The sequence below is a fragment of the Pogoniulus pusillus genome, chromosome 23, assembly GCF_015220805.1.
Source record: "Pogoniulus pusillus isolate bPogPus1 chromosome 23, bPogPus1.pri, whole genome shotgun sequence".
Taxonomy (NCBI): domain Eukaryota; kingdom Metazoa; phylum Chordata; class Aves; order Piciformes; family Lybiidae; genus Pogoniulus; species Pogoniulus pusillus.
The window spans coordinates 103508-130389 of NC_087286.1; the positions used below are offsets into that span (position 1 = coordinate 103508).

Sequence of the window (26882 nt, forward strand, 5' to 3'; positions counted from 1 at the left end):
TGCCAATGTGATACCCATTCACAGGAAGGGTCGAAAGGAGGAGACAGAAAACTACAGACCTGTGAGCCAGGCAAGGTCATGGAACAGGTCACCTTGAGTGCCATCACAAAGAACCTAGAGGATGGCCAAGGGATCAGGCCCAGCCAGCATGGCTTTAGGAAGGGCAGGTCCTGTCTCACCAACCTGATCTCCTTTAAGGATCAGGTTACCTGCCTGGTGAATGTAGGGCAGGCTGTGGGTGTAGTCTACTTGGACTTCAGCAAAGCCTTTGACACTGTCTGCCACAAGAAGCTCCTGGCCACGCTGGCAGCTCATGGCTTGGACAGATTCACTCTGTGCTGGATCAAGAACTGGCTGGAAGGCAGAGCCCAAAGAGTGGTGGTGAATGGTGCCACATCCAGTCGGCAGCTGGCACCAGTGGTGTGCCCCAGGGATCAGTGCTGGGCCCAGTCCTGTTCAATATCTTTATTGATGACCTGAACGAGGGGATTGAGTGCAGCATCAGTAAGTTTGCAGATGACACCAAGCTAGGAGCAGGTGTTGATTTGTTGGAAGGTAGGAGAGCCCTGCAGAGGGACCTGGACAGGCTGGATGGGTGGACAGAGGCCAATGGGATGAGATTTAACAAGGCCAAGTGCAGGATTCTGCACTTTGGCTACAACAACTCCAAGCAGCTACAGGCTGGGGACAGAGTGGCTGAGAGCAGCCAGGAGGAAAGGGACCTGGGGGTACTGGTGGAGAGTAGGCTGAAGATGAGCCAGCAGTGTGCCCAGGTGGCCAAGAGAGCAAATGGCATCCTGGCCTGCATCAGGAGCAGTGTGGCCAGCAGGACAAGGGAGGTTATTCTGCCCCTGTACTCAGCACTGGTCAGGCCACACCTTGAGTGCTGTGTCCAGTTCTGGGCCCCTCAATTCAAGAGAGATGTTGAGGTGCTGGAAGGTGTCCAGAGAAGGGCAACAAAGCTGGTGAAGGGCCTGGAACATAAACCCTATGAGAAGAGGCTGAGGGAGCTGGGGGTGTGCAGCCTGGAGAAGAGGAGGCTCAGGCGTGACCTCATTGCTGTCTACAACTACCTGAAGGGAGGTTGTAGCCAGGTGGGTGTTGGCTTCTTCTCCCAGGCAACCAGCAATAGAACAAGGGGACACAGCCTCAAGTTGTGCCGGGGTAGGTATAGGCTGGATGTTAGGAGGAAGTTGTTGGCAGAGAGAGTGATTGGCATTGGAATGGGCTGCCCAGGGAGGTGGTGGAGGCACCGTCCCTGGAGGTCTTCAAGAAAAGACTGGATGAGGCACTTGGTGCCATGGTCTAGTTGACTGCATAGGGCTGGGGGATAGGTTGGACTGGATGATCTTGGAGGTCTCTTCCAACCTGGCTGATTCTATGATTCTATGATTCTACCTGAAAGCAGGATCCAGCAAGGGCGGTGTTGGTCTCCCCTCCAAGGTAACCAGCAGGTTGAGAGGAAACGAGATTAATGTGTGCCAGGGGAGCAGTCAGTTGGAGATTAGGAAAAATTTCACTTAGTGAAAGAGTCGTGAGGAGTTGGGCCAGGCTGCCCAGGGTGGTGGTGGAGTCACCATCCCCGAAGATGTCCAAGAAGCTGTAGATGTGGTTCTTTAGGATATAGTTTAGTGATCATGGTGCATGGGTTGTGGTTGGACTTGAAGACCTTCTGTGAGTCTATCTACTCATCTTTTACCCAAAGGCCCACAAGCTGAAACCATCCAGGTGTTTTCAATATTGAGATGACCTACCCCAGACCAAAGCATTTAGACTTGGTCTCTTGAAATATTTTAGGACTGCAAAAATATAATTTCAAATATAATCCTGCTGCACTTTGGGATCTCTCCTGTTTATATACACTTGCATGTGAGGTGCTTGATCTGAGTGGTCATCATGGTCAGCTGCGGAAATGAGGAGCCCAAAGTTATGTGTAAGCTCCCTGTGCTGGCTTTGCCTCCCCGTGGAAGCCAAAGTGCAGACTTAAAAGATGACATGCATAGTCGAATATCACCCTGCAGTCTGCCAGCAGGGTCTCTTCAGGCCCTAAGCAGAATGTCCTGCTTTCTGAGGTGTGTGCCTTAGCCCTCTGTGTGCTGAGGGCTTGTGCTCATGGAGACCCAGCAGGCTGGAGTGCGTCCTCTGCCCAGGGTTACCCTGGCGGGTGGCTGTCGGGCAGAGCTCTGAGGTGGGGGCCTGGGCGTGGGCATATTCCCAGCAGCCGGTCTCTGAGCAGACTGCCTGATGTTCAGCCCCAGCACGCCGGTCTGCTAGAACTGCGGCGGTTTGGGTCTCTTTCGTTCAGGCTGCCCGACGATCACCAGCGAGGCAGCAGAGGCGGTAACCAGCCCATGCGGAGCTTCTGACACGGGAGGGGGCAGCGGCGTGACGCCTGCGGGCCACACCTGAGGAGCGCGACTCGAGACCTTGACCCGTGGATCAAAATGAGGGCTCGCCGAGCCCCCCCGGGGACCTCTGCAAGAGCCGCAGCTAAGCTCCGCCGTCCCGCCCCCGGAGGGCCTGGCGCGGTCGGGGAGCTACCGCGGGGCGGAGGGAGGGGCGCGCAGTGTAGTGCGAGCAGCTGGCGGCGGGCAGCGGGCTGCGTGGAAGGCGGATGGAGTGAGGGACAGCGGGCAGCGGCGGGCAGCGGCTGGCAGCGCGGCCTCAGTCGAGCCGCCGGGCGGGCTCCTCCTCCCCGCGGCCGTGCGACTCTCGCTGCATGGCCGAGGGAACCATGGCGTCTAGCGAGGAGGACGGGGGCGGTAACGGCACGATGGAGGAAAAGGAGAATGGCAAGAAAAGAAGGCTGGGCGCCTTGGCCACGGCCTGGCTCATCTTCTACAATGTCGCCATGACCGCAGGGTAAGCGGGCGTGCCGTGGGCCGGCGCCTCAGCGGGACGCGGAGCTGCGGGAGCCGCGTGTGGCCCGCTCGAGGCGAGGCAGGGTCCCGGGGCCCCGGCAGGCTGGCGTTAGCCGTGGGACAGCAAGGAGCGAGAGTCGGGGTGCAGGAGAGCCGCGGGGAGCGGTGCTAGCCCTCGCCTGCTGGGCATTGCCTAATACGGTGCAGCGCTGCCGGCCGCCAGCGCGTCACCCTGCGCCCGCCGCAGAGGTTAAGTATAGCCGGGACAGGAATGCCGAGCGAGGGTGCCGCGCAGGCCGCGCTTTCGCACAACCAGCTCCCCTCCACCGCGGCCTTCTTCTGGCGGGAGGGAGTAGCCGAACAGCCGCGGGCAAGAGAAAGCGGCCTCGCTGCCGCCAGAACCTCGGAGCGGTGAGAGGGTGCAGACGCCTCAGGGAGACCTGTCCGGGGCGGCTGGTCCCGCCTGCGTCTGGCTCTGTGTGCTCACGACCCAAGTTACCCTGTGGGGCAGCAGGTTCAGGGATCGGAAGCCGGGGACTAAGCGAGCAGAGCTTTCCCTCGACTCCGTGCGCGACAGAAACTGCCACAGCCAAGCGCGGTCCCAGCGCCAACGGCCTGTGATGAGGAGCGGGGGCTGGATGGACCGGGACGGGGCTCGTTGGAGCCGCTGCTCTCTGCCGCGATGCTTTGCTCTGAGGGAAGGAGGTTAAGTTTAATTTGAGTATCAGACCATAAGAGCAGCCAGGTTTATGTGGCTAGTGCTTAAAGCACATATTTTCACTTGAAAAATTGTCCTGTTGGGAAAATGAAAAAACCCAACCCCTATTAATTCCCACAGGCTTAAAACGGAGGAGTGCTTTTATAAGTCCCAGGCTGACATCCATCATGAGAACCATTTCACCGCGTTACCAGCAGGTGAACTCTGCCCTTTGAATCCCGCAGAGCAAAACTGCTAGGCTGTGCTAGAAGTAGGAGCGCAGGCAGTGGTGCAGGAATATGATCGGAGTGGCTTTTTTTTCTCAGCAGCATCTCTGAATCCTGAGCGTGTATCCAGGGCTGTTCCTATACCGCAGCAATACCTTCTCAAAAGTGCTTTTACTTGGGGAAATCTGTTTCTAGCTGGCAGAAACGTTACAGCCTCGTGCTTCATGTGTCAATTTGCTAATGAATACTGAGTCCTGCCACTGACTTCTTTGTGTCTGTAGCAGATTATCAAGCTGTATTAGTTTTGACCTTAGATGCTGATTCAGAGTCTCCCATTTCCTTCTCTCCCATCTTCCATTGCTACCCAAAGGGACTAAGATATGTAGAATAGCATATCTTATGTGGAAACAGAGATGTAGGAGATAAGAATAGATTCTTAACATCTTTTATGGATACAATTTAAGAGAAAAAGAAACATTTGAAATACAGCAGTACTTAACTAGGGCACAGGGTAAGTAACAAGAGCTGTGTATCTCTCCATTTGTTCAGCCCATGCAATTTAGCAAAATGGTTAAAGACCTTTAACTAATACTTAATTGCATGTTATCCATTCTAATAAAAAACACGCTGCTTATTCTAACAAAGGTTTGGGGAACTAAAGTGACAGGTTAGTACCCAATGTTATGGAAAGTATTTTCCATTTCCTCATGATTCTCAGTGGTCAATACCAGAGCTTTCTTGAGATCCAAATTCAAAGCCACTGACAACTAAATAATTCGATCTGCAGAAATGCATGTCCAAATAAAAAGGTATTTGAAGTCTTTATTTCTGAGTGCAGTCCAAGATTACTTCTCTCTACAGCCCATTTTTGTGCAGAAAATGCCTTGTTGCTATAACTTATCAGCTGAGGGCTAGGACAGAGCTGTTGCTGTCACCATTCCTGCTGCCAGCTGGATGTAAAGACACTGTCACCTTCCTCTTGTCAAACACTTCGCTATAAAACAAGACTGTGAAGTCCTAGCAGTGATACCCAAGTAATTCCATGTTTCCACAGTGGTGGGAAACAACTTCAAATTAATGCACTGAGGTTTCAAACCTCATGCAAAATCTGAGTAACACTTGTGGGGGCAGATTTTGGAGCTCTGACAGATCGGATTCACGGGCCTAAAGTAGAAGGGATCAAGGGATCATCCCTACTGTGTGGGGAAGCCTGACTAACTCTATGTGACTTTGAAATGCCATCATGAAGTGCTGGAATGGGCCACACCAAGTGACTGTGGGTAAGAGCTGCTAAGGGGCTGATAGTGAAGCACATGCCACCCGAGGTGAGCAGAGGGCTGTCACCATCTATGGACTCACATGCCCTTAAAGCATAACAGATCTGGCCAGAGATCAGTGTTTCTGGGACCTTCTTCCAGTGTTAGCCAGTACCTTATGCTTAGGGAAGAGTGTAAGGACAGATGTGCTAAATATTTAAACAAATACTTATATGAATATTTCTCCAAATGTTTAAACATCCTCTGAGTCTGCCTCTGAACATTTCTCAGACCCTTCTGCCTTGTCACTTGGACCCTTCCTGTGCCAAAGCTTGCCTTGCTGTATGTGCTTGCTGTGACTTTATGTAGAATGAAGGGACTTGAGTTCCCAATACCATAAAAAAAGCAGTTAAACTGAAGTTATCATTTTTGTATTTTTTTACTCTCAAAATAGCCATCTGTAGCTTTGGTTATGCCTCTAGGTCTATGGTAAAGAATTTTTGTACTTCTTTTAGTCTTCATGAAGTTTCAACCTAAGTTTCAAATCATCTTGCTAGCAGTGTTCTTGAGCATGTGGTACAGCTCTTTCATTAAGGGTGCACAGGAGCTTGAAAATCCTAAATATGTTAGAGATGCTAATTTTGTAGCAAGAACTGTGCATGCTTTGAGTTTTGTCTTGGTACTAGCCTGGGTGCTGAGTATCAGGCCAACACAATTTAGGAATTCATTTTATTTAGTCTCCATTTCCATTAGAGATCGTAACGTAAGTTTTACATACAGTTCCTCTTTGATTAAAGGATGCTTTCCTTTCCACTGGGAGGGCTGGCATTTGGTGTTACTGTTCAGTTTCCTTGGAAAAAATTCAGAATTAGCTAACATCCTGGGTTCGTTCATCCTGGAGACAAGAAGGCTGAGGGGAAACCTCATTGCTCTCTACAGCTACCTGAAAGGAGGCTGAACTGAGGGTGGTGTTAGTCTCTTCTCTCAAGTAACCAGAAATAGGGTGAGATGAAATGGACTTAAGTTGTGCCAGGGGATGGTTAGGTTGGAGGTTGGGAAGAATTTCTTTACTGGAAGAGTGGTGAGGTGTTGGAACAGGTTGCCCAGGGAGGTGATGGAGTCATCATCCCTAGAGGTGTTCAAGAAGCTGTAGATGTGGTGTTACAGGATATAGTTTTGTGGTCATAGTAGTCAGACTTGATGATCTTAAAGGTCTTCTCCAACCTTAATGATTCTATGTTCAGATACTTAAGTACACCTGCAGGGGCACAGAGCACCGGTCTTTCAGCCCTTTGGAGCCTAATGTTTGAAGGTGACTTCTCAGCACTTTCGAGGGCCAAGTCGTAATGGTAGCTTCACTTAGCCACAAACAGAAGCACTCAGATCACTGCTCCCACAGCACCCCCAACATAAAAGTGAGGGGAAGAGTGACACATGCAACTCAGAGTGTCTAATATAACATGAGACAATAATAAGCACAATGTGTGATTACCTTAGCTAATAATCTAATGAATCTAAACCAACAATGCATGATTACCTTAGTGTTGTGGTTCAGTGAGTGGACAGATCACTCTGTTGCACTAAAAGGGGCAACAGAAAATGCTCACACACAATGGATTGGAGAACTGTTTGAAAGCTTAAATGGAAAAGCACTTCACCAGCAGTGGTCTTACAGTTCTGCATAGTGGTGAGCACAGCAAAGCATAGAAAATACACAAATTCATGTCCAGCCTGGGCCTAGTCCTGCAACCTGGGCTTACAACAGTCTCATTAGGCTGGACCCTTGCAGAGTCTCCTCCCAACCAGACCTCAGTTCCACAGGCCTCAAACGCCCCTTCCCTACCATACCTCTCTACCCCCATACCAAAAGCATTTGTGATGCAGCACAAAATTCAGCTTGGCAGCCCCAGCTGCTTCAGGCCTAACTGGCAGAATTGCCAAGGTCAACAACCAGGCCTCTCTCTTCCATGGGAGATAAGAACCTGGGTATCCTTCCCGAGAGGAGAGAGAAAGGTAAAAAGCGAGGATACTGACTTTGCAGCCAGATTTTATAGGGATGCAGGATTATGGGTATGAAATACAAGGATTATGCTTTCCAGGGCACCTTCTGGATGCACTAGGAGGTCTTCAACTTTGTGGTCTTCAAGTACTACCCAGCCTCAAACTGGCACACTTAGATCAGCCTATTGCAGAAGAATCACAGTGAAATACACAGGGAAAAAAAAAAGCAGCATAAAAGAGAAAACCAAAGCCAGCAGCTGCCTGACAGCCACCCGTTCCACCACGATGCCTGCAGCAGAGTCAACACCCAACAACCCGCAACCTAGAAGCAGCAAGCCTCCCACACCGCAGTCTGAACTTCAAGCCCCATCACACTTTGCTCCAGTTAACAATTTAATTTTTGAAGCTGGTGTGGCTGCAGCATTGTGTGAGTAACAGCAACAGGTTCAACTTATCATTCTCCACCCCTTATTCTGTGCCCTCTGCATCATGCCCAACAGCAATCAACATGAAACAACAGACATCGTAGGTCAGTCCCTGTCCATCCTCGCTCAAAGTGAGATTGCTTTGCAGTACATAGGGGACTGCTCACTGCATATGCTCTGGAGCTCCACTCTGTTCTAGTGCAGTCTGGATCAGTCCATGACCAATCAAAATGGTAGGGCTGTGTTTCCACCCCTGGGGTAGTCGAGTGGGGCAGTTGAGTCCAGTGACTCCTTCCACCTCTCCAAGTGAAAGCAAACTGTGACTTCATTCCGGTGCTCAGCTTCCAGCGCACACAGGAGTGGACATCCCTCTGTCCATACCAATGGGTTCCACCTCTCCGGTCTCCCATGCTGTTGGTGCCGTGCAGTCCAGCAAACCCAGTTATTCCTCTCCTCCACCTGGTTGGAGGCAGAGCCCCTCTAATTCTGACTAGAATCACCTGTGTCTTGTGAAGGTGCTTTGGCAGTCCGTTCAGAAGAATCAGAAGCATCTTGTCTGCTCTTCTTGGGTGATTTTTCACTGAACACTGAGGCAGCATCTTCAGGGGAATCCCCCTGTAACTCGGGTACTAGGCCTGCAGGGGGTTTTCCATCCCACTTCTTCATGTCCTCCCTGTGGTCACAGCAAGGAAAACCACAGAGTTCACCAGGGTGTAGACCTCCCAGATTCCATCCTTCAGACAGGGCAGCAGCTGTTCTGTATGGCTGAAACAGAGGCTTGGACAGAGGAGGCACATCACAGAATCAAGCAGGTTGGTAGAGACCTCCAAGCTCATCCAGTCCAACCTAGCACCCAGCCCTGGCCAATCAACCAGACCATGGCACTAAGTGCCCCAGCCAGGCTTGGCTTCAACACCTCCAGGGACAGTGACTCCACCACCTCCTTGGGCAGCCCATTCCAATGCCAATCACTCTCTCTGCCAACAACTTCCTCCTAACATCCAGCCTATACTTCCCCTGGCACAACTTGAGGCTGTGTCCCCTTGTTCTATTGCTGGTTGCCTGGGAGAATAGACCAACACCCACCTGGCTACAGCCTCCCTTCAGGTAGTTGTAGACACCAATGAGGTCACGCCTGAGCCTCCTCTTCTCCAGGCAAAACACCCCCAGCTCCCTCAGCCTCTATTCATAGGGTTTATGTTCCAGGCCCCTCACCAGCTTTGTCGCCCTTCTCTGGACACCTTCCAGCATCTCAGCATCTCTCTTGAATTGAGGGGCCCAGAACTGGACACAGCACTCAAGGGGTGGCCTGACCAGTACAGGGGAAGAATAACCTCCCTTGTCCTACTGTCCAGACTGTTCCTGGTACAGGCCAGGGTGCCACTGACTCTCTTGGCCACCTGGGCACACTGCTGGCTCATCTTCAGCTACTATCTACCAGCACCCCCAGGTCCCTCTCTGTCTGGCTGCTCTCAGCCACTCTGTCCCCAGCCTGCAGCACTGCTTGTGGTTGTTGTGGCCAAAGTGTAGAACCCTGCACTTGGCCTTGTTAAATCTCATCCCATTGGCCTCTGCCCACCCATCCAGCCTGTCCAGGTCCCTCTGCAGGGCTCTCTTACCTTCCAACACCTGCTCCTAGCTTGGTGTCATCTGCAAACTTACTGATGCTGCACTCAATCCCCTCGTCCAGATCATCAGTAAGGATATGGAACAGGACTGGGCCCAGCACTGATCCCTGGGGCACACCACTGGTGCCAGCTGCCGACTGGATGTGGCACCATTCACCACCACTCTCTGGGCCCAGCCTTCCAGCCAGTTCTTGACCCATATCAGGGTGAATCTGTCCAAGCCATGAGCTGCCAGCTTGGCCAGCAGCTTGTTGTGGCAGACAGTGTCAAAGGCTTTGCTGCAGTCCAGGCAGACTCCACCCACAGCCTGCCCTACATTCACCATGCAGGAACCTGATCCTTAAAGGAGATCAGGTTGGTGAGACAGGACCTGCCCTTCCTAAAGCCATGCTGGCTGGGCCTGATCCCTTGGCCGTCCTGTAGGTGCTGTGTGATGGCACTCAAGGTGACCTGTTCCATGCCCTTGCCTGACACTGAGGTCAGGCTGACAGGGCTGTAGTTTTCTGGCTCCTCCTTATGACCCTTCCTGTGGATGGGATCACATTGGCAGCTTCCAGTCTTTGGGGACCTCTCCAGTGAGCCAGGACTGCTGATAAATGATGGAGAGTGGCTTGGCCAGCTCAGGTGCCAGCTCTCTCAGCACCCTAGGATGGATCCCCTCTGGTCCCATGGACTTGTGAGGATCCAAGTGGCTCAGCAGGTCCCTTTCTGCATCCTCCTAGATTACAGGGGGACTCTACTGGTCCCTGGCTCCATCTGCCAGCTCAGGAGTCCAGCTGTCCTGGAGACAGCCTGTCTCACTATTGAAGATTGAGGCAAAGAAGGTGTTAAGCACCTCTGCCTTTTCCTTGTCCTTTGTCCTTTGTTGTTGCCTTTTCTCCGCACCTCTCTGAGGCCTTTGCTAGTTCCATCCACATGCCATGGCCATCTTCCATAGCCTGGTAAGCTGAAGAACTGAGTGAGCACACAGCTCTCTTTTTTTCCTGGTCCCCTCTCCATCCTTATCTTCTGCAAACTGCTTTATACTGTTTTTTACCTCCACCACCGCGAGCACACACAGGACCCCAGCACATTGGCCTCTGGAAAGGAAATACAGCACACCACAGAACAAGGGAAAAAAAGCAATGAAAGAAAGCTTACACAAAACTCTCTTAACAAGCTTCAGTCTGTAACTGAATCTTTTTCTCGTTTATCTCAACCCTTTTGTCTCCTGCCCAAATCCACTGCTGTCACTGCCCCTCCTTGGAGCACGTGCCTGCTGCCCCAAGACGGAAGTGAGGGAAGAGTAACACACACATACTCAGGGCTGAGATAAACAGATAAGAGTTTAATAGAACATGATATATCATCATCACCTGAGCTAATAATCTAATTCATCTAAAAATATGATGCATAATTGCCTTAGCTCAGCCTACTTGCAGGAAAAAACACAGTGAAATATGCAGGGGGAAAAAAAAGGCATAAAAGAGAAAACCAAAGTGAGCAGCTACCTGACTGCCACCTGTTCTGCCACCGTGCCTGCAGAGGAGTCAACACCCAAGAACTTGGAGCCCAGAAGCAGCAGTCAGAGCAGGATGCCCCCCATGTTGCAGTTTGAACCTCAAGCCCCATCATACTTTGCTGCAGTGAACACTTTCATTTTTGAAGCTGGCATGGCTGCAGCATGGTGTGGATTACAGCAGCATTCAACTCAATGCACGAAGGTCGTCACAGATGAAAACTCTGACCAAGGGCCCACTAAAAATGTTAAAAGAGTGTGTACACGTTCTGGTCCTTTACTTCCCAAAGTAGTTCTTTCAGTGACACATTCTTTATGACCTCAAATAACAGCAGTTCACAGTAAAGGTGCAGGAGGATTTCATAGTGAAAATGGGTAGGCACTGCTAGGGATGGGGCCATGGTTTTGGGGGGATCTCCTCAGTTCATGTCAGTCCTCTGAAGGTAACAATCAATTGAGATGGTGTCAAGTGCTGAGGTTTGTGTGTGTGCGTATTTAAATTTGAATTACAACTTTTCAGCTGAGGTGTTGTTGATTGCCCCCATGGCTTTTACACATGCAGGAACTTCCACCTGAACATAAGGAGAAACTTCGTTGGTGTGAGGGTGCTGAAGGCCTGGAGCAGGCTGCCCAGATAGGTTGTGGAGACTTTCAAAACCCACCTGGATGCATTCCCATGTGACCTGCCCCAGGTGGTCCAGCTTTGCAGGATGGTTGGACTCAATGATCTCCAGAGGCCCCTTCCGACCCCTAGCACTCTGCGATGTTGTGCAATGTTTACATAACTTCATACAAGGTTTATAGCTGAAGATGTTTTTAATAATGTCCTGAAAATACTGAGGGGTGAAGAAGCAAAGTTGCTCTGTGAAACCATTCTGCTGCATTCTTCCTGTGGATGGGTATCTTTGGAATTCTGATCTGAACTGCATCCCTTCTCGTTCTCTTGCAGGTGGCTGGTGTTGGGTATTGCCATGGTGCGGTTTTGTGTACAGAAAGGAACACATAGAGGCTTATTCAGAAACGTTCAAAGGACGCTGAAGTTTTTCCAGACGTTTGCTTTGCTTGAGGTAAATGTTAAACTGAGTTAGCTTTCCTGCATGCTGCTTACCCATAGGCAGAACATTATTTAATATACAAATATGTTAGTGCTGAAGGCCCTTTGGACTTTCTGGTGTAATGAAGGTGTTTGGAGGAGAAGCAAGGTGCTCAGCTGAAACACATCAGCACATTTCTTCAGACATGGTTCTAGTATTTTGCTAAATCAAATGCTGCCTGGGACTTGCTGTGATTTTAAAGTCTTCAACTCAAACCCAAAAAATCTCTGGAGGCATTCCAGCCAGCAGACTGGCCCTCTAGCATAGCAGGTCCTTCATCTCCATATCCAGAGAGCAGGGCTTCCCTCTGTCACCTTTCACTGGTTCTCTGGCCTTCTGTGCTGCTACAGCTGACTTTCAGCTCGGATGAATATGCCCCACTCAGTCTGTTGTGACAGAGGCTGTTGAAGCTGTGGAAAGTATTAATTAAATGATAGGACTTTTGCCTAGCAATGAGCTCAGTTTATGGCAAATCTGTGGAACAAAGCTGTTGGGTCTGTTCTTTCCCAGGCACAGCAGGGACTATCTACATTTTAATTTCTCAGTCTGCCCACAACTGGAAGAAGGTGGATTTATAGCAGACATTAGGAAGAAATTCTTCACCACAAGTGTGATGAAACACTGGAACAGGTTTCCCAGAGAAGTTGTAATGGCGCTAAGCCTTTGCAGTGTTGAAAGCCAGGCTGGATGGGGCCTTGAGCAACCTGGTCTAGTGGCAGGTGTGCCTGCCTATGGCAGGGTGTTGGAACTGAATGGTCCTTAAGGTCCCTTCAAATCCAAACTATTCCATGATTTGTAGTTCAAACAACTATTAAAATCACGTGGCTGGCTGTAAATAGGCTTTTATGCTGTAAAACTTCCACAATAAGTAATTCTACTCAAATCTGCCAAAATAATGAGAAGCAGTCATCTGCTGAGCGTTCATGATGAGGAAGTACAGTAAATCTGATGCTTCGTAGCTCTTGTTGGCAAAAGTGTAATAGTGTTAGTTTGCAGTGAATACAGAGCATCCCTTACATGACTCTCTCCACGCTGTTCTGCAGGTCTTTCTTTGAATCAGGTAATGGAAGGGAGGCTTAACAGCTGGCAAAATAAATGCTTTGCCTCTACGTGTGTAACATATGCAGGTAATCAGGACAAGAAAATGCTTTTGTGTGTGCAGATCAGATACTGAGCCCAGCACCGCATTGGTGAGCAGGGCTTTGATGTGTGTTTCCTTTAAGCACTGTTAGCTGGAGACAAAAAGCCTTCAGAGTTAGGCCTAGGTTTGTATTGCTGTTGGAAAGCCATGGTGATAGGGTAGGCAGTAACATGCTCTGCATCAGTAACCTGTAACTTGTTTTTATTTACAGGTAGTCCACTGTGCAGTTGGTGAGTGATTTGTTTTAGTTTCTCTTGTAACTAAGGAACAGCTGTCTGGTGGAACAGAGATAACATGTTTCTCTTCTTAAGGGATAGTTCGCACATCTGTGCTTGTGACTGGGGTCCAAGTGAGTTCGAGAATCTTCATGGTGTGGTTCATTGCACATAGCATTAAACAGGTATGTGCCTGAGCAAGCAGTGCTGGACGTTCTTTAGGAGAAGCTACTAACGCAGTTGTCATTTCACAAGGAAGACCAAGTGAAAAATTACAGATGTTCCTACAGAGAATGCTGAAGTACTTGAGTCTGCTTTTGGAAGCTGGGGTTACAGTATGGAATTTGTGTGCTTCTCCCTAGGACATCGACTCTGGGTCTTAGCTGTGAACCAGTGCTAGCTTTGGTATCATGCTGGTCTAAGTGAGATCAGTTGCTGTTGTTTATCAGCAAGGCTACCAGTGTCACCTCTTCCCTTTCAGAACCTTCACTTAGCACTTAGTGAGTCAATCTACATGCAAACATGTGTTGCACTGCATTCACCTGGAGAGATGTGGTTGTGAATTTGCAATTTGGTTTTGGAAGTTTCTCAGGATTTTAACGTTCTGGTGGTGATGACATTTGGTGTCATGCACACTGCTTTGCTGTACCTCACTGGGTCATCCACCTGCCACAGGTACACTTAAGGTCCTGTAGTGTATTTGCCTGGCTGTGGGTAGTTGTTGTAAGCCTGGTGATTCGTTAGCAGAATGAAACAAGCAGCCTACCTACAGCTAGTGGACAGGACGCGCAGGTCAGCTGCTGAGGTCTACTTTCTGTGAAGGGCACGTAAGAGTTTAGGGATGGGTTTTGTGCTCCCGAGTTTGTTACACCAGAAGAAGCTGAGCCATTAAACTGTCTCACCAGCAGATGGCATTTGCCTTCCTGCTGCTGGGGACTCTGGCACCTGCCTCGCTTGTCAAACCCCTGTGTTTTCTGCCCTTCATGTTTTCCTTTACTGTCGCTGTTCTTAACACGGAACAGGCTTTTCAGAGCTTCGATTTATTTTGTGTGTATAAGATAAGTGTAATCCTTTTTTCCTTAAGGGAAATTACCAAGTCTGTTTTTTATGAAATGCTGACATAAATGCTGGAATATGTAGTGCTGCGTTTGCCATTTTGTTATTCTCTGCAGTGGATGAACTCTTTAGCATATCCTGTCATTTCTGGTCCCTTCAGTGCAGTAGGTCGAGCTGTGTCAGAAACCCCAAACCAGCTGAATGTATGTCTGACTGTATTTCACACTGTTACTGCTTAGCAGGCATGAATGTTCAGTCGCTTTATGTGGTGAGAGGTATGTTTGTGATAACAGCCAGACCTAGATCTCCCTGCTTGACCGGAGCTTTGCAAGACACTGGATAGGAATTCACTGCATACTTACTGCTTGGATTTAGCACTGCAACATGAATTGAAGTGTGGGTTATCAGTATTTTTCTCCAACTGCATGAGGCTAAGAACAGCCACAGTCTGTCCTCACCTTTGCTCATTTGTTTGGGTGTCTTTGTGCTTCAGTTATTGCTGTTTGTTTGTGAAGTCGGGCGTGTTTTTAACTCTCCTTGTCTTTGGTGATGTCGGTGAGGTCCCTTCACTTTAGCAGGCCTTCTCTGTCAGACACCTTGTGGGCCCCAATGTATGAGATGCTGAGCACTGAATTTTTCTGGCCTCATGGCAGAGTCCTGGATTTTCAGCATCTTGGAGATGCGTTAAGTTTTGTCACCGTGTTGCATCTTAGTTCTGAAAGCACCTGTCCTTTTTTTGTAATTTTAACAAAACTTGTGTTACTTTATTTCACAGACATCCCTGGAGCTTTTCAGTCTTCAGGCATGGAAGTGTATTACAAAATTCTCCCCCTTTAAAAAAAAAAAGAAAATTACTGCCCTGTAATGCTTCTTCTCAGAAGGTAGAGTTTGTAAGAAATCCCCAATCGCTGCCTTTGTGTTTGGGGACTTCTGTTTGTCTGCTCATGTAGAGGTGAAAAAGAAACGGTGTTTTGAAACAGCAGAGAGATGTGCTACCTCCTGACGAGGCAGTTTAATGACTCAGATCTTACAGTGGGTTTACCCAAAGCTGCTCTTCACAGACATCCATCTGTTTTTCTGTCTCTTTTCCTACCTTCCAGCAGTCTGAAGAGCCAGATTTGATTTTCTGCAAACAAATTTCCATTAGTAGATTATACTAAGCAATTGCTTTTGTCCAAAGCTTGCTGGAAACGTGCAGTATATAGGGAGATAAAGTGAGAAGGGCTCTAGGAAACATAGAGTAGTGAAATGCAGAGTTGATAAATACTAATTGTGAAAGGAACACGTCTTCTGTAGCATTGCTTTCTTCTTACTGTTTTGAGGAGAAAGAAAATAAGTAAATCAAACACAGCTAAAAGGAGTGAGACAGGCAGCCTGATGAAAATAGAGAATAAAGAGGAGGAATAAACTTGGCTATAGGGGTTTGTAATTTGGTATTTGTATAACGGGTAAGGATTGCTCAATCTGCTAACTGTATTAGTAAATCTCTGTGATGAGGAACTGTGCATGGTAACGGCTTCAGAATATCCTTTTATGCCAGAATTTTCTTCCTTTACGAGATGTTATTTCTGTTCAGTGTATCTGAAACAGAGGTCTGTGGCAGTCTGCACATTAAAGGTGCTTTTGGCTGAAGAAGGTGTTGGTTCTTTGTGCTTCTACAGATCCAGAATGAGGAGAGCGTTGTTCTTTTTCTGGTTGTGTGGACTGTGACAGAGATCACTCGATATTCCTTCTACACATTCAACCTGCTCAACCATTTGCCATACTTCATTAAATGGGCCAGGTGGAGATGTCTTGCACTTCAGTTCCTCGTGGTTCTGTGCACGCTGGTTTCATGCATGCTGAGCTAACACTGGGGACAGCCCATGCTTGAGCCTGGCTGATGTGTTCCTTTCTGTACCTGAGATCACTGCTGCTTGGTTTAAGATGTTAAACACATTACAGCTGAGATTTTGGGGGGTGATGGGTTCTTTGCTTTTTGTCTCATGTTTTGAACTGTGCTTTCTTTTAGTTTTTTAATCTTTGGGGTAATCTTTTAACTTGCAGGATGACTCCTTAAGATGCTTTCAAACACAGTTGCCAGAATTAACCACCTGTGGTAGCCCCTGTGGATTTCAGATCTTTGGAACTGTGGCTGCTGTTGTCACTCAGTCTGTACATGTAGTATTACTTGTGAGAAGCTGCTTTATCAGAGCTTCTGTAACGTTAGATCCAGGTAGTGAGTGTGTACTTAAGGTTGGCCACTGGAGCAGTGTGTTAGAGCCTACATGTTTAATCAGGAGTCTTAATTGGAACAGCAGTGTCAGTGTCCATGTGAGACAGACAGACTTACACACTCAGAAGGAAAATAACTTCCCTTCGGCGCAGGCAGCCCTCATTTTAAAGAGTGTGGGCTTTGATTTTCCTTTCTGTTTATCATATAGATAATGCAGCTGTGATGCTTCTAATGCACATCTCCAGCATCTCTGATGCTTGTGGCTATTCTTACACACTCTCTTTTTGCTAATATCTAAGGCTTGGTTGTGCTTAAGCCCTAAATCCTGAACTTAAAAATAATCAAGTTTGACTTCATTCTTTTTTATGTAGGCTTCAGAAAGAGAAATGTATTCAGAAAGTGCTATCCTGACGTATGCTTTGTGCCATTGTGGCAGTGTGTCTTGAGTGACAGATTTTTTTTGTTTCCTTATAATAGATAACAGGGGAAAAAAACGTTCTCACAGCAGAGAGATGTACTGATATAAACTGTAAAGGAAATATTTGCAAATGCATTATCTTTTCATAGAGGCTAAATAGCCCATCAGGGTTTGTGGATAATCAAACCGTACAAAGAGGCGTAAATTCAGTACTCCAAGGGAGCTGGAAATGTCTGCTCTTTAGCTGATAGCTGTAAAAGGTTGGTCTCTCTGTTGCTAATGGAATAGCTGTGGTCTACAGTTTTGGTCAGAAGTTTTACTTTGGTCTTTTTTTCAGTGCAGAGACAAACTGTGCCTAGGTCATGGCAGCAGTTCCTTCCAATACCTTAACCTGTTCTCTGACCTGTGAGTCCTCTAAGCCCCAGGAGGAGTTCATACTGGGGTTGTTCAGCCTGGAGAGGAGATGGCTCTTAGGAGACCTTCAAGCAGCCTTCCAGTATCTAAAAGGGCTACAGGAGAACTGGGGAGGGACTTTTGACAAAGGTGTGTAGGGGCAGGATGGCTACGGGAAGAAGTTGGGTTTAGATTAGACATGAGGAGGAAATTCTTCCCCGCAAGGGTGGTGAGGCACTGCAACAGGTTGCCCAGAGAAGTTGTGAAGGCTTCAAGCCTGGTAGTGTTCAGATGCAGGTTGGACAGGGCTTTGAGCAACGTGTTCTAGTAGGAAGAGTCCCTGCCCATGGCAGAGGTGTTGGAACTGGATGATCTTTAATGTGCCTTCCAGCCCAATCCATTTGCTCAACCCATTCTGTGCTTCTGTATTTGGTTGCTGCTGTTTTGGATCTCATCTCCTTTGGTCATAGGCTGCACACTGTACCTTTCCATGCAGCAGTCAGCTGCTGTTCCCTGTTCTAGAGCTGTTTTGAAGGAGAAGCTGCACCAGCATGGTGCGCTATGTGTGAGGACAGCACAAATGGTTGTCATTTTTTTGCCACCTATGTGGCCTATGGCAACCAAACCCTGTTTTCTTTAAACTAAATGCCTTCATCTTTGACTTGAACATCTCCTTCCCAATTTAAAATGGATCTGATAAGTTTCTGGTACTCTCATTTTATTTATTTCCATTAGTGGTAAATCACAGAATCATGACAGCTGGAAAAGACTTCCAAGATCGTCAAGTCCAACCATGACCTATGTACCATGACCACTAAACTATATCTTGAAGCACCACATCTACAGCTCCTTGAACACCTCCAGGGATGGGGACTCCACCACCTCCCTGAGCAGCCTATCCCAACCCCTCACCACTTTCAGGAAATAAATTGTTCCTAATCTCCAACCAAACCCTCCCCTGGCACTTATCTCCTTTCTTCCCATCCTATTGCTCGTTACATGGGAGAAGAGACCAAGGTACTACTAGTTGTGTTCCCCATATGGCAGTGAGTAGAAGAGGCTTCTGATGTCTCTCAAAGTTTTCATTGTCTTCAAAGATATTCTAATAGGTAGATCTGACTCAGTGTACAAGCCCTGTGACAAAGACAGCAGCAGCAGCATCTGAATTTGGGATCTGGTCCTGGTCTGAATCCTGATGGTGCCAACAGGATCAGTACATTTTTTTTGAGAAGTCTTCACTAGAGACAGCAAACGTGCAGATTTCCCTGCTTGTTGGAGAGGCCACACCAACACAGAATCATAGAACCAACCAGGGTGGACGAGAACTCCAAGCTCATCCAGTCCAACCTAGCACCCAGCCCTGTCCAACCAACCAGACCATGGCACTAAGTGCCCCAGCCAGGCTTGGCTTCAACACCTCCAGGCACAGCGACTCCACCACCTCCCTGGGCAGGGCATTCCATTCACTCTCTCTGCCAAAAACTTCCTCCTAACATCCAGCCTAGACCTGCCCTGGCACAACTTGAGGCTGTCCCCCCTTGGTCTGTCGCTGCTTGCCTGGAAGAAGAGCCCAACCCCACCTGGCTACAGCCTCCCTTCAGGTAGCTGCAGACAGCAATGAGCTCTGTCCTGAGCCTCCTCTGCTGCAGGCTGCACCCCCCCAGCTCCCTCAGCCTCTCCTCACAGGGCTGTGCTCCAGGCCCCTCCCCAGCCTTGCTGCCCTTCTCCAAACACCTTCCAGCACCTCAACAGCTCTCTTGAATTGAGGAGCCCAGAACTGGACACAGCTCTCAAGGTGTGGCCTGACCAGTGTTGAGCACAGGGGCAGAATAACCTCCGTTGTCCTACTGGCTACACTGTTCCTGAGCCAGGCCAGGATGCCATTGGCTCTCATAGAATCAACCAACACCCTGAGAGCTCCCTGTTTCTGAGGAGAAGGACTGAGCAATGCATCCTTTGTAGAGCTAAGCACTGCTGTCCAGAGTAATCATGTCCTCTGCCAAGTCAGGATGTGTTCCTTCATTCTGGTGCTGGAACTACTGTCATGTGTTGCTGTGCCACTAATAACAAGAGGAAGTGTTAAATTCTTGGAGTGTTTCTCACAAGGCTGTTTTTGTGGCTTTGTTTTGTTGTTGGTTTTTTTTAATGCAGATACAACTTTTTTATCGTTCTGTATCCTGCTGGAGTTGCAGGTGAGCTGCTAACCATATATGCTGCTTTACCCTATGTGAAGAAAACAGGAATGTTTTCACTGAGACTTCCCAACAAATACAACGTCTCCTTTGACTACTACTACTTTCTCATTATTGTCATGTTCTCCTATGTGCCACGTAAGTATTACTTAGCTCTAGTAACACTGACAACATCGTAAGCAGTTATCAGCAATGCTGGAAATGCTGCTAGCAGTTAAATGTTCCAAAGACTTCCTGCTCTAAAAGCCTGCTTTCTCTCCTTCCAAGCTTTGCTGTGCTTTAATTAGACTGCAATTTTACATCCTCAGAGCAGAAGCCTTATTAAAAACTTGAGGGAAAATGGTTACAAACATTTGTAAGAGTGGGACAAAGTCAAAAAACTCTTCTGGCTTACACACAGAAATGTCTGTCACTGTGACTGAGAATTTCTGGTGCCTCTGCCACTTTGAGGCAGTGGCTTAAAAACTCTCCTGCAAGTTGTGCCAGAGATTTGCCTTGGCTTTTGTGCTATTAATATCCATTTATATGTCACATTGGACTTCACCATTTGAGCATGCTCTGGAGAAGCTTGGAGTGATGCTTTACAAGATTTCATTTTCACAGAACTCCAACCTCTGACCCTCTTTGCAAACTTCAGTCTCTGGTTTAACCAGATTGTCCTTGTGCTTTTGGATACCAGGAGCTACAGATCAGCTGCCTAACCGAAGCTGAGATTACAGGCCCTGTTTGTCTTTCTCTTCCAGTGTTGCTTCCAGTGGAGGCTAAGTGGTGTAGATGAGGAGTAAACAGCCTGATTCAGGTATAGCACCATGAATGAGGCTGGACCAAACAAGGCAAATAGAGTATTTTAGGTCATCGGGAGGCTGGAAACAAGGCGAGTGATAGGCAGAGGGATTGAGAAGGAGGGAAACTGAGGTTAAAAGGCAGTGGAACATCTCCCTGTGAAGCCAGGCTGAGGGAGCTGGGGCCTGGGGCTTGAGGCTTGGAGCAGAGGAGCCTGAGGGCTGTCCTCATTCCTGGTGACAAAGATGTGGAGGGCAGTGTCAGGAGGATGCAGCCAGGCTCTGCTCAGGGATGCCCAGTAACAGGACAAGTGGCACTGGGGGCAAGCTGGAGCAAAGGAGGTGTCATGGGAACAGAAGGTAAAACGTTTTCCCTGTGAGGGTGCTGGAGGCCTGGAGCAGGCTGCCCAGAGAGGTTGTGGAATTTCCTTCTCTGGAGACTTTGAAACCCATCTGGATGTTGTTCCTGTGTGACCTGCCCCAGCTGACACTGCTGTGGCAGGAGGGTTGGACTGGATGATCTCTGGAGGTCCATTCCAAGCCCTAACATTCTATGATTCTGTGATTTAGTCTGCACCCATAAAAGGTATTTAAGACGTTGACCATAAACATGGATTTTCACGATATGCAAACAGCCTGTGAAATTTTTCTGTCACAAGAAATCCTGGAGGCCAATGAGAGAGATTTGTGAATTAAAAAATGCCTAAGATACCATATCCTAACTAACAGTCTTACAGTTGTTTATGTAGCTTAATGCCGTGGGAATAAATCTGCTTTTGTATCCATTAAATATTAGGATCAAATATATCAGCAGGACAGTAATAGATGTCATAGGGCCAGGGGAGACTTGTTCAAGTGGCATAAATTTGAATCTTCCTCAAAGCCTCAATTCAGACATGCTTATCTTAAACTTACGCACTGCCAGGAAGTGGGTAAGTGCTGTTTATGGCAAATACAGTGTTGGAGTGAAGTTTGTGGAGTTGTGGGTGTACATTCAGGGGGCTTTGCCTGCCTGTTGCAGAATCACTGCTTTGCAGTTCACTTCAGCACTCATGACTTGCTGCTGTGTGCTTTAACCAGCTGCACCACTGCTGCTGTAGTTTTCCCTCATTTATCTGCATAATTGCATCTTTCTGTTATGTGATCTGTTGACCTTTTACTTCTAATTTGCTTTCTTCTGTGCTCTGCTCAAGTATTTCCACAACTCTACTTCCACATGCTGCGGCAGAGAAGAAGGGTGCTTCACGGAGAGGTGGTTGTGGCAAAGGATGACTGAGTCAAGCTGTGTCACTATGGTGCTTCTAATGGATAAAAGAGGGTAGAAAAACAAACCTTACTGTGACTTACCCGAGTCCAAGTTTTAAAACACGGAACAAGAATAAACAACTGTGCATAAAATAGCATGGACTGTATTATTTGTACCATGACTGTATCTCCAGACTTAACTCTTTATCTTTGGTTTCACTTTGGTTTTGAACTGGTCATTTCATCAAACAAATTCTTGTCTTATTTTCATTAGGTTGACAGATAGCTTTAGGAATTGAAATAGCTGGCTGCTTTGCTTTCAGTTCTGAAAGTTCTGTTCCAACCTATAATCATCCCCAAGAACAGGAAAGTTGCTAAGTTGTACTGAAAGTGAGTCTTCTGGAAAGCAGAGCATGAAGTAGGTAATGATTTTTTTATAGGCTAGGTGGCTTAAATGTTATCAGAGCTTTTTATGATTAACTTTCCAGTTCCAAGTACTGTTAGCACCTTGTTCATTCTTGAAATTGCAGGATAACACTGCAGAATTCCTGAAGTACTTTCAAAAGAAGCTGAATTCTTGCTTGTCAGTTCAAGTTTAGATAGCTCTGTATTTTTACTTGTAATTTTAAAGCTGTGTAGAATAATAGATTAACTGGTGGAGTGGGCCTGATGTGCCCACCTTTCTCTGATAAGTGGCTGGAATGGGGCTGGTTTGCAGGGGAAGGAGATTGATTCTCAGAGTGTTTCCTGTTCAGCACATCGACCCCTGTGCAGAAAGACAATGGCACCGCATGTAGAAACTGTAGCTATAGTGAGTTATTCAAACTTCCTATAAATAGCTAAGTGGGACAAAATGCATTTAAAACAGTGTCTTAAAATACAAATTGTGCTTTGAGTCATCCCATTGTGCAATTTTAATTGCTAACTCCCCATTAATTGTTTATACTGTGTTAAGGTAATTCTGTTTAATGTCTTCAATAAACTGCAAGAAGGATCTGCAGTGCATTAATAGAAGTGACAGATGATGTTGCAATATGTGGTACCTGAGGGGGAGAGGTCCAAGCTATTAGGCACAGCCTGAGAGATTCAGAGAAGAGTTTCCTCCCTTGAGGAAACTGGCATACCTAGAGAGGAGATTGATACATAATACTATGGTGAGAAGCCTTGACAGTGCAGGCAACAAAGTGGCTTCTGGCATTGCTCACTTCAAAAGAGAAGTATCCTAGGGTGTGCACGCAGACAGCTGGACATCAGAATGCTCCTGATTGCTGAGGTCGGTGCTGGAGTACAGCCTTCCGTTTCGAGTGCCTCAGAGGTGAGGGGTTGAGTCAATCTACTGAAAAATCAGAGGAAAGTAACAAAACTAGTGCAAGTGAGAAAGAAGTCTGAAAGATTGAATCCTTAAGAATGTATAACTGTTTGTGATATGGAAAAGAGAATGTGAAGGAAGAGGTTTGCTGAGCATGGAGGCATGGTGAGAACCAATCATATCCATGTGGAAGAAGGGAAATGGCCAATGAATGCCAGGAGACAGCTCCTGCCCACCAGCTCCCTTAGGATATAGAATGCCTCAGCAGTGCTTACCCATGCACACAGCTTCTTGGAAGGTTTGAAGTGAGATGAATGGAATGCTGGAAAAGAATCTTTCTCAAACAAGTCTGAACTGCATTTTGGATAGGCTGTTCTGGAGTTTAGCTCCAGGGACTCTGTTGAAGACTATGGCTATACCTTTGTCTGGCGTATCAAGGTATTTGGTGAACAGGCAAGGATTTATAATGTCCCTAACTCCCAGATTCCTTTGTGTGCCTTGCAGTTGTGATATTTATGCATGTCTTCATTACATGCACATTGGTTGCCTTTGCAATGCCAGCTGCATAGTGGGCTTGAGGCAGAAGAGTTGCATTGCTCACTGCTTCCAAAGCTGTACTCTGTGTGGGTTTAGAAAAAAAAAAAAGTATCACACAAGGTGCTGTAATTTATTCTTTGGTTCAAATGCAGCTATAATTGTTAACGTTTCAACATCCGAACGACATTACAACACTGAATTACAAAGCAGTTGTGTTCCAGGTGGTCAGACCAGCAGTTGTCTTTGTTCTCACAGTGCTATTTTATAAACTTCCCTTGCTTCTTGCTGCTTGAGGACCATCCTGGCAGTCTGTAGCAATAGTTCTCAGCAAGAAGTTCTATGTTTTTTTTGCTTTCAGGGCAGCTCACTGAAGACTGCAGCAATCCATTCATTGAAAAAGCACTGGATGCTTTAAGGATGAGAGTTTGAAATGCTTAATCAGAGTGTATCCCAGAGGTGCTGCTTCTGTAAGGAGGGCAGAACCTTTGTTCCCACTGTGTCCCGAGGATATCTTCCTGTGTTAGTCAAGGAGCTATTTGCACATCCTTTTGTAGGTGTGACAGACAAAACGTACAGCACTGTTTGCCACAAGCTGGGGTTTGTACTTTGCCAGAGCAGCAGGGTAATGGTACAGTTTAAAAAGTGATTTACAGCTACAGAAGATACTTGCTGAATCATAAGGGAATGAAAACAAAGCTAAAAATTACAGTATTGCCTTCAGTGTTTGGTAGCAGGGAGAGGTTGCCACGTGGATCAGTTTCCATGGCATGTGTTACAGAAATGAGGAATATTCTTGTCTCCCTCTTCTTTATTCTGGCTGAAGCCTCAGCATGTATCGCTATATATTAGCTTTACTATCTTCTCAAAGGCAATAAGAATTGCAGGTAAAATCCTCTTACTTGACTCAGATGGGCCAAGATCTTATCCTAGGTAGCTTACATAATCTTCAGTGAAACATCTGCTTAGCTTGGGAAGTGGACATAAAAAGTGAAGTATGATTTTCATATGGTGCTCTCTTTCCAACTCCTTTTTGACACCTGTCTTTATTGTCTTCCTCTCTGCAATATTCCTGGTTTTATAAAGCGTCAAAGTCCTCCTCGTGGTGTCAGGTTAGGAATGTATTCAGCCATCAGCATCTTCACTGGGTTTATGTGGACTTCAGACAGTTGTCTGTATAGAGGTATTTTCTTGTTTGTGCAGTGTATGCCTTCTGGAGTGGATTGATAGAGGGCATGACCTTGGGAAGCATGTTGATGACACTGCATAGGAATGGGCATTTGGCAGGAGATTCCTGCTTGTAAGGGGACTTTCCTGTTGTTGGTTGGAACATAAACACGTGGTCCTTCTTACAAACTACAGCTGAAAGCAGCTGGATTTCTTGAGGTTCCCCCCAACAGTCACACACTCTTCCCACTGGGAAGGGCTGTTCCAGGGTAGATTGTTTCACAGCTCAGCCCAGAGTGTCTAGAGCCTTGATCGTGGCGTCAGGGCATGAGCAGTACAAACTGAGGCCATTGTGAGCAGTAGCTGATAGATGTCATGTCTCTTACCTCCCACTATGGGGGCTGTGAGAAGAGGAAAGGTTCAGTGTGCTACCATCACTTCTGCAAAGGGAACTCCTGAAATCAGCTGGAGGATCTTTGTGCAGAGGATGTGTTTCAGTATAGGGCTTTTCTGCTCTGCTCAGCTACTTTACCACTGTAAGCCTGCATTTTTTGAAACTTTTTTGACGCATGCCAAGAGGGCTCCCACACACTGCTCTGCACAGAGAGAGAAGGAGGTTCAGAAGTAACAGCCTTGGAGAAATGGTTTAGAATAGACAAGAGGAGGAAATTCTTCCCCATGGGGGTGGTGCAGCACTGGAACAGATTGCCCAGAGAAAATGCAGGGTCTGACCCTGGCAGTGTTAAAAGCCAGGTTAACTGCAAAAGCCAGGTTAACTGGGGCCTTAAGCAGCCTGCTCCAGTAGGAGGTATCCTTGCCCATGGCGAGGGGTTGGAACTGGATGATCTTTAAGGTTCATTCCGGTGTGCTGCTTCTGATTCCCACTGAGCACAAAATTTAGCCAGGTTCATGGTCCTGGACAGATGGCAATGACTAATTAACAGGGAGGTGTGTGGAGACATTTTCTGTCACCAGAGGGAATCTGCCCTTTCTTCTCCAGAAAGAAATAGATGCAGGTCTAACTACTGCTCTGGCTGTAGCACTTGTACTCTTCACAGTAGCTTGCTTCACTGGCTACTTGCATGTTTATAATATTACTGAGTGAACTACAGTGAAAATAAATGGGCAATCCTTACAACACATTGGAGTTTAAGATAGTCATTACATTGCCAGTGTCTGTGAATTCAGCTCTTACTTCATCTGCCTTAGGAAAAAGACAAGAGTTAATGCAAACCAGTGTTCTGCACGAGGCAGGAGAGCTTTGTAAATGCAAACTTGCAGGCAGGGTGGCTGCAGTTGTTTATAAAGGGTTGTTGAATGTGGTTTTGAAGACAAAGTTTGAAAGCTTTGCTGCAAATCCAGTTTTCTTTCCCAAGGTGTACTTGGCAGTGTGCTCAGAGTGTTATTATGAGCAGCTTGCAGTTTCATTTCACGCTGAACGAACACCTTTTGTAGCCCACTGAAATGCTGTGTTCTGGGTTTGTTTCAGTGACTGTTTAAGAAACAAGCCCCTCACGCTTCTGCAAAGGTCTCTGCTCTCGAAGGGAACTGCAGTGTTGGCAGTGCCTACTGAGCTTCACGGGGCAGTTGAAGTAGCAGATTACCACTGGCCAAGGGTGCCTCATTCAATTTGCTCCAGTGACACCACACCTAATAGTGGGTCTGTTACTCTGTGTCATTGATGCTGTGCTAGGGGTCTGAGTGCCTCCAGTAGGACTGAAGGCTTTACAGGTGGCAGAAGATGATTCATTACTGCAAAAAATTATTCATCCTGATCTGCCAGACTGAGAAGACCTATCTTCAGACCACAGCAGTAAGTCTGATGAGTCAGCTTAAGGCTATACCAAGACAAAGAACCTGGGAACATGCCATCAGGTCCAGGCCTGCAGCTGGTAGTGGACTTGCAGCTGTAAAATGTAAAATGCCTCATGTTGCATCGTCTGAAAAGTGCCTTCTTATTCACAGCTCTCTTGCGTCTTGACTCTGTGTACTGCACTCTGAGCTGATAGCTTTGTAAAGTGTGAGTACAGAAGTGCCTACTGGGTGTATCATGTATGGAATTGTGCTTAAGGTTCTCTATGCTGTAAGTGCAGCACAGCTGCTCAGTATTGCTGTTTTCTGGAACGCCTTCTCAGCAGCAGTTTACACAGCCAGGAGAATGTGATCCCTTTAATGACTTATTTATTTGCAAAGCTGATAAGATTTGTTGAGCTATTGAGTCAGGTATTTGTTTTAGAGATTGTTAATACTGCAGCAGTTCCTCTCTATTAAAAGTCATGTTCTAAAATCTGTTGGATTTGACTGGATTTTTTGGTGGCATGTAACAGTGGGTTCGTGCAGACGCTCAGCACGGGGCACCAGCTGTGTCTGCTTACAAATAATCTGCTTTCATTGGGGGTTACTTCACCAACGAATCACAAAGTATTTGTGTCTTAGGCACTACTATCCAGACTTCCTTTTTCTGTTTCTTAAACTGTATTCCATTAAAAAGAAGCAGATTTGAACAACGATAATAGGTTAGCAGACAA

General features: G+C 47.1%; 1 protein-coding gene across 4 annotated transcripts in view; it reads left to right on the forward strand.

Annotated features, from left to right (window-relative positions):
- Positions 1–26641, forward strand: part of HACD1 (3-hydroxyacyl-CoA dehydratase 1) — a 50893-nt gene extending 24252 nt beyond the window's left edge. The window contains exons 1-8 of one of the 4 annotated variants that reach the window (XM_064162288.1): positions 2043–2188; positions 2306–2862; positions 11543–11660; positions 13040–13058; positions 13140–13228; positions 15761–15882; positions 19277–19455; positions 21293–26641. In XM_064162288.1, the coding sequence (XP_064018358.1) occupies positions 2720–2862; positions 11543–11660; positions 13040–13058; positions 13140–13228; positions 15761–15882; positions 19277–19455; positions 21293–21375 (753 nt within the window). In that variant the 5' untranslated portion in view covers positions 2043–2188; positions 2306–2719 and the 3' untranslated portion in view covers positions 21376–26641. Of the gene's footprint in view, positions 1–2042; positions 2189–2267; positions 2863–11542; positions 11661–13039; positions 13059–13139; positions 13229–15760; positions 15883–19276; positions 19456–21292 lie in introns of those variants that run through there. The other 3 variants (XM_064162290.1, XM_064162291.1, XM_064162287.1) reach the window with 3 other exon arrangements.
- The last annotated feature ends 241 nt before the right edge of the window (positions 26642–26882 follow it).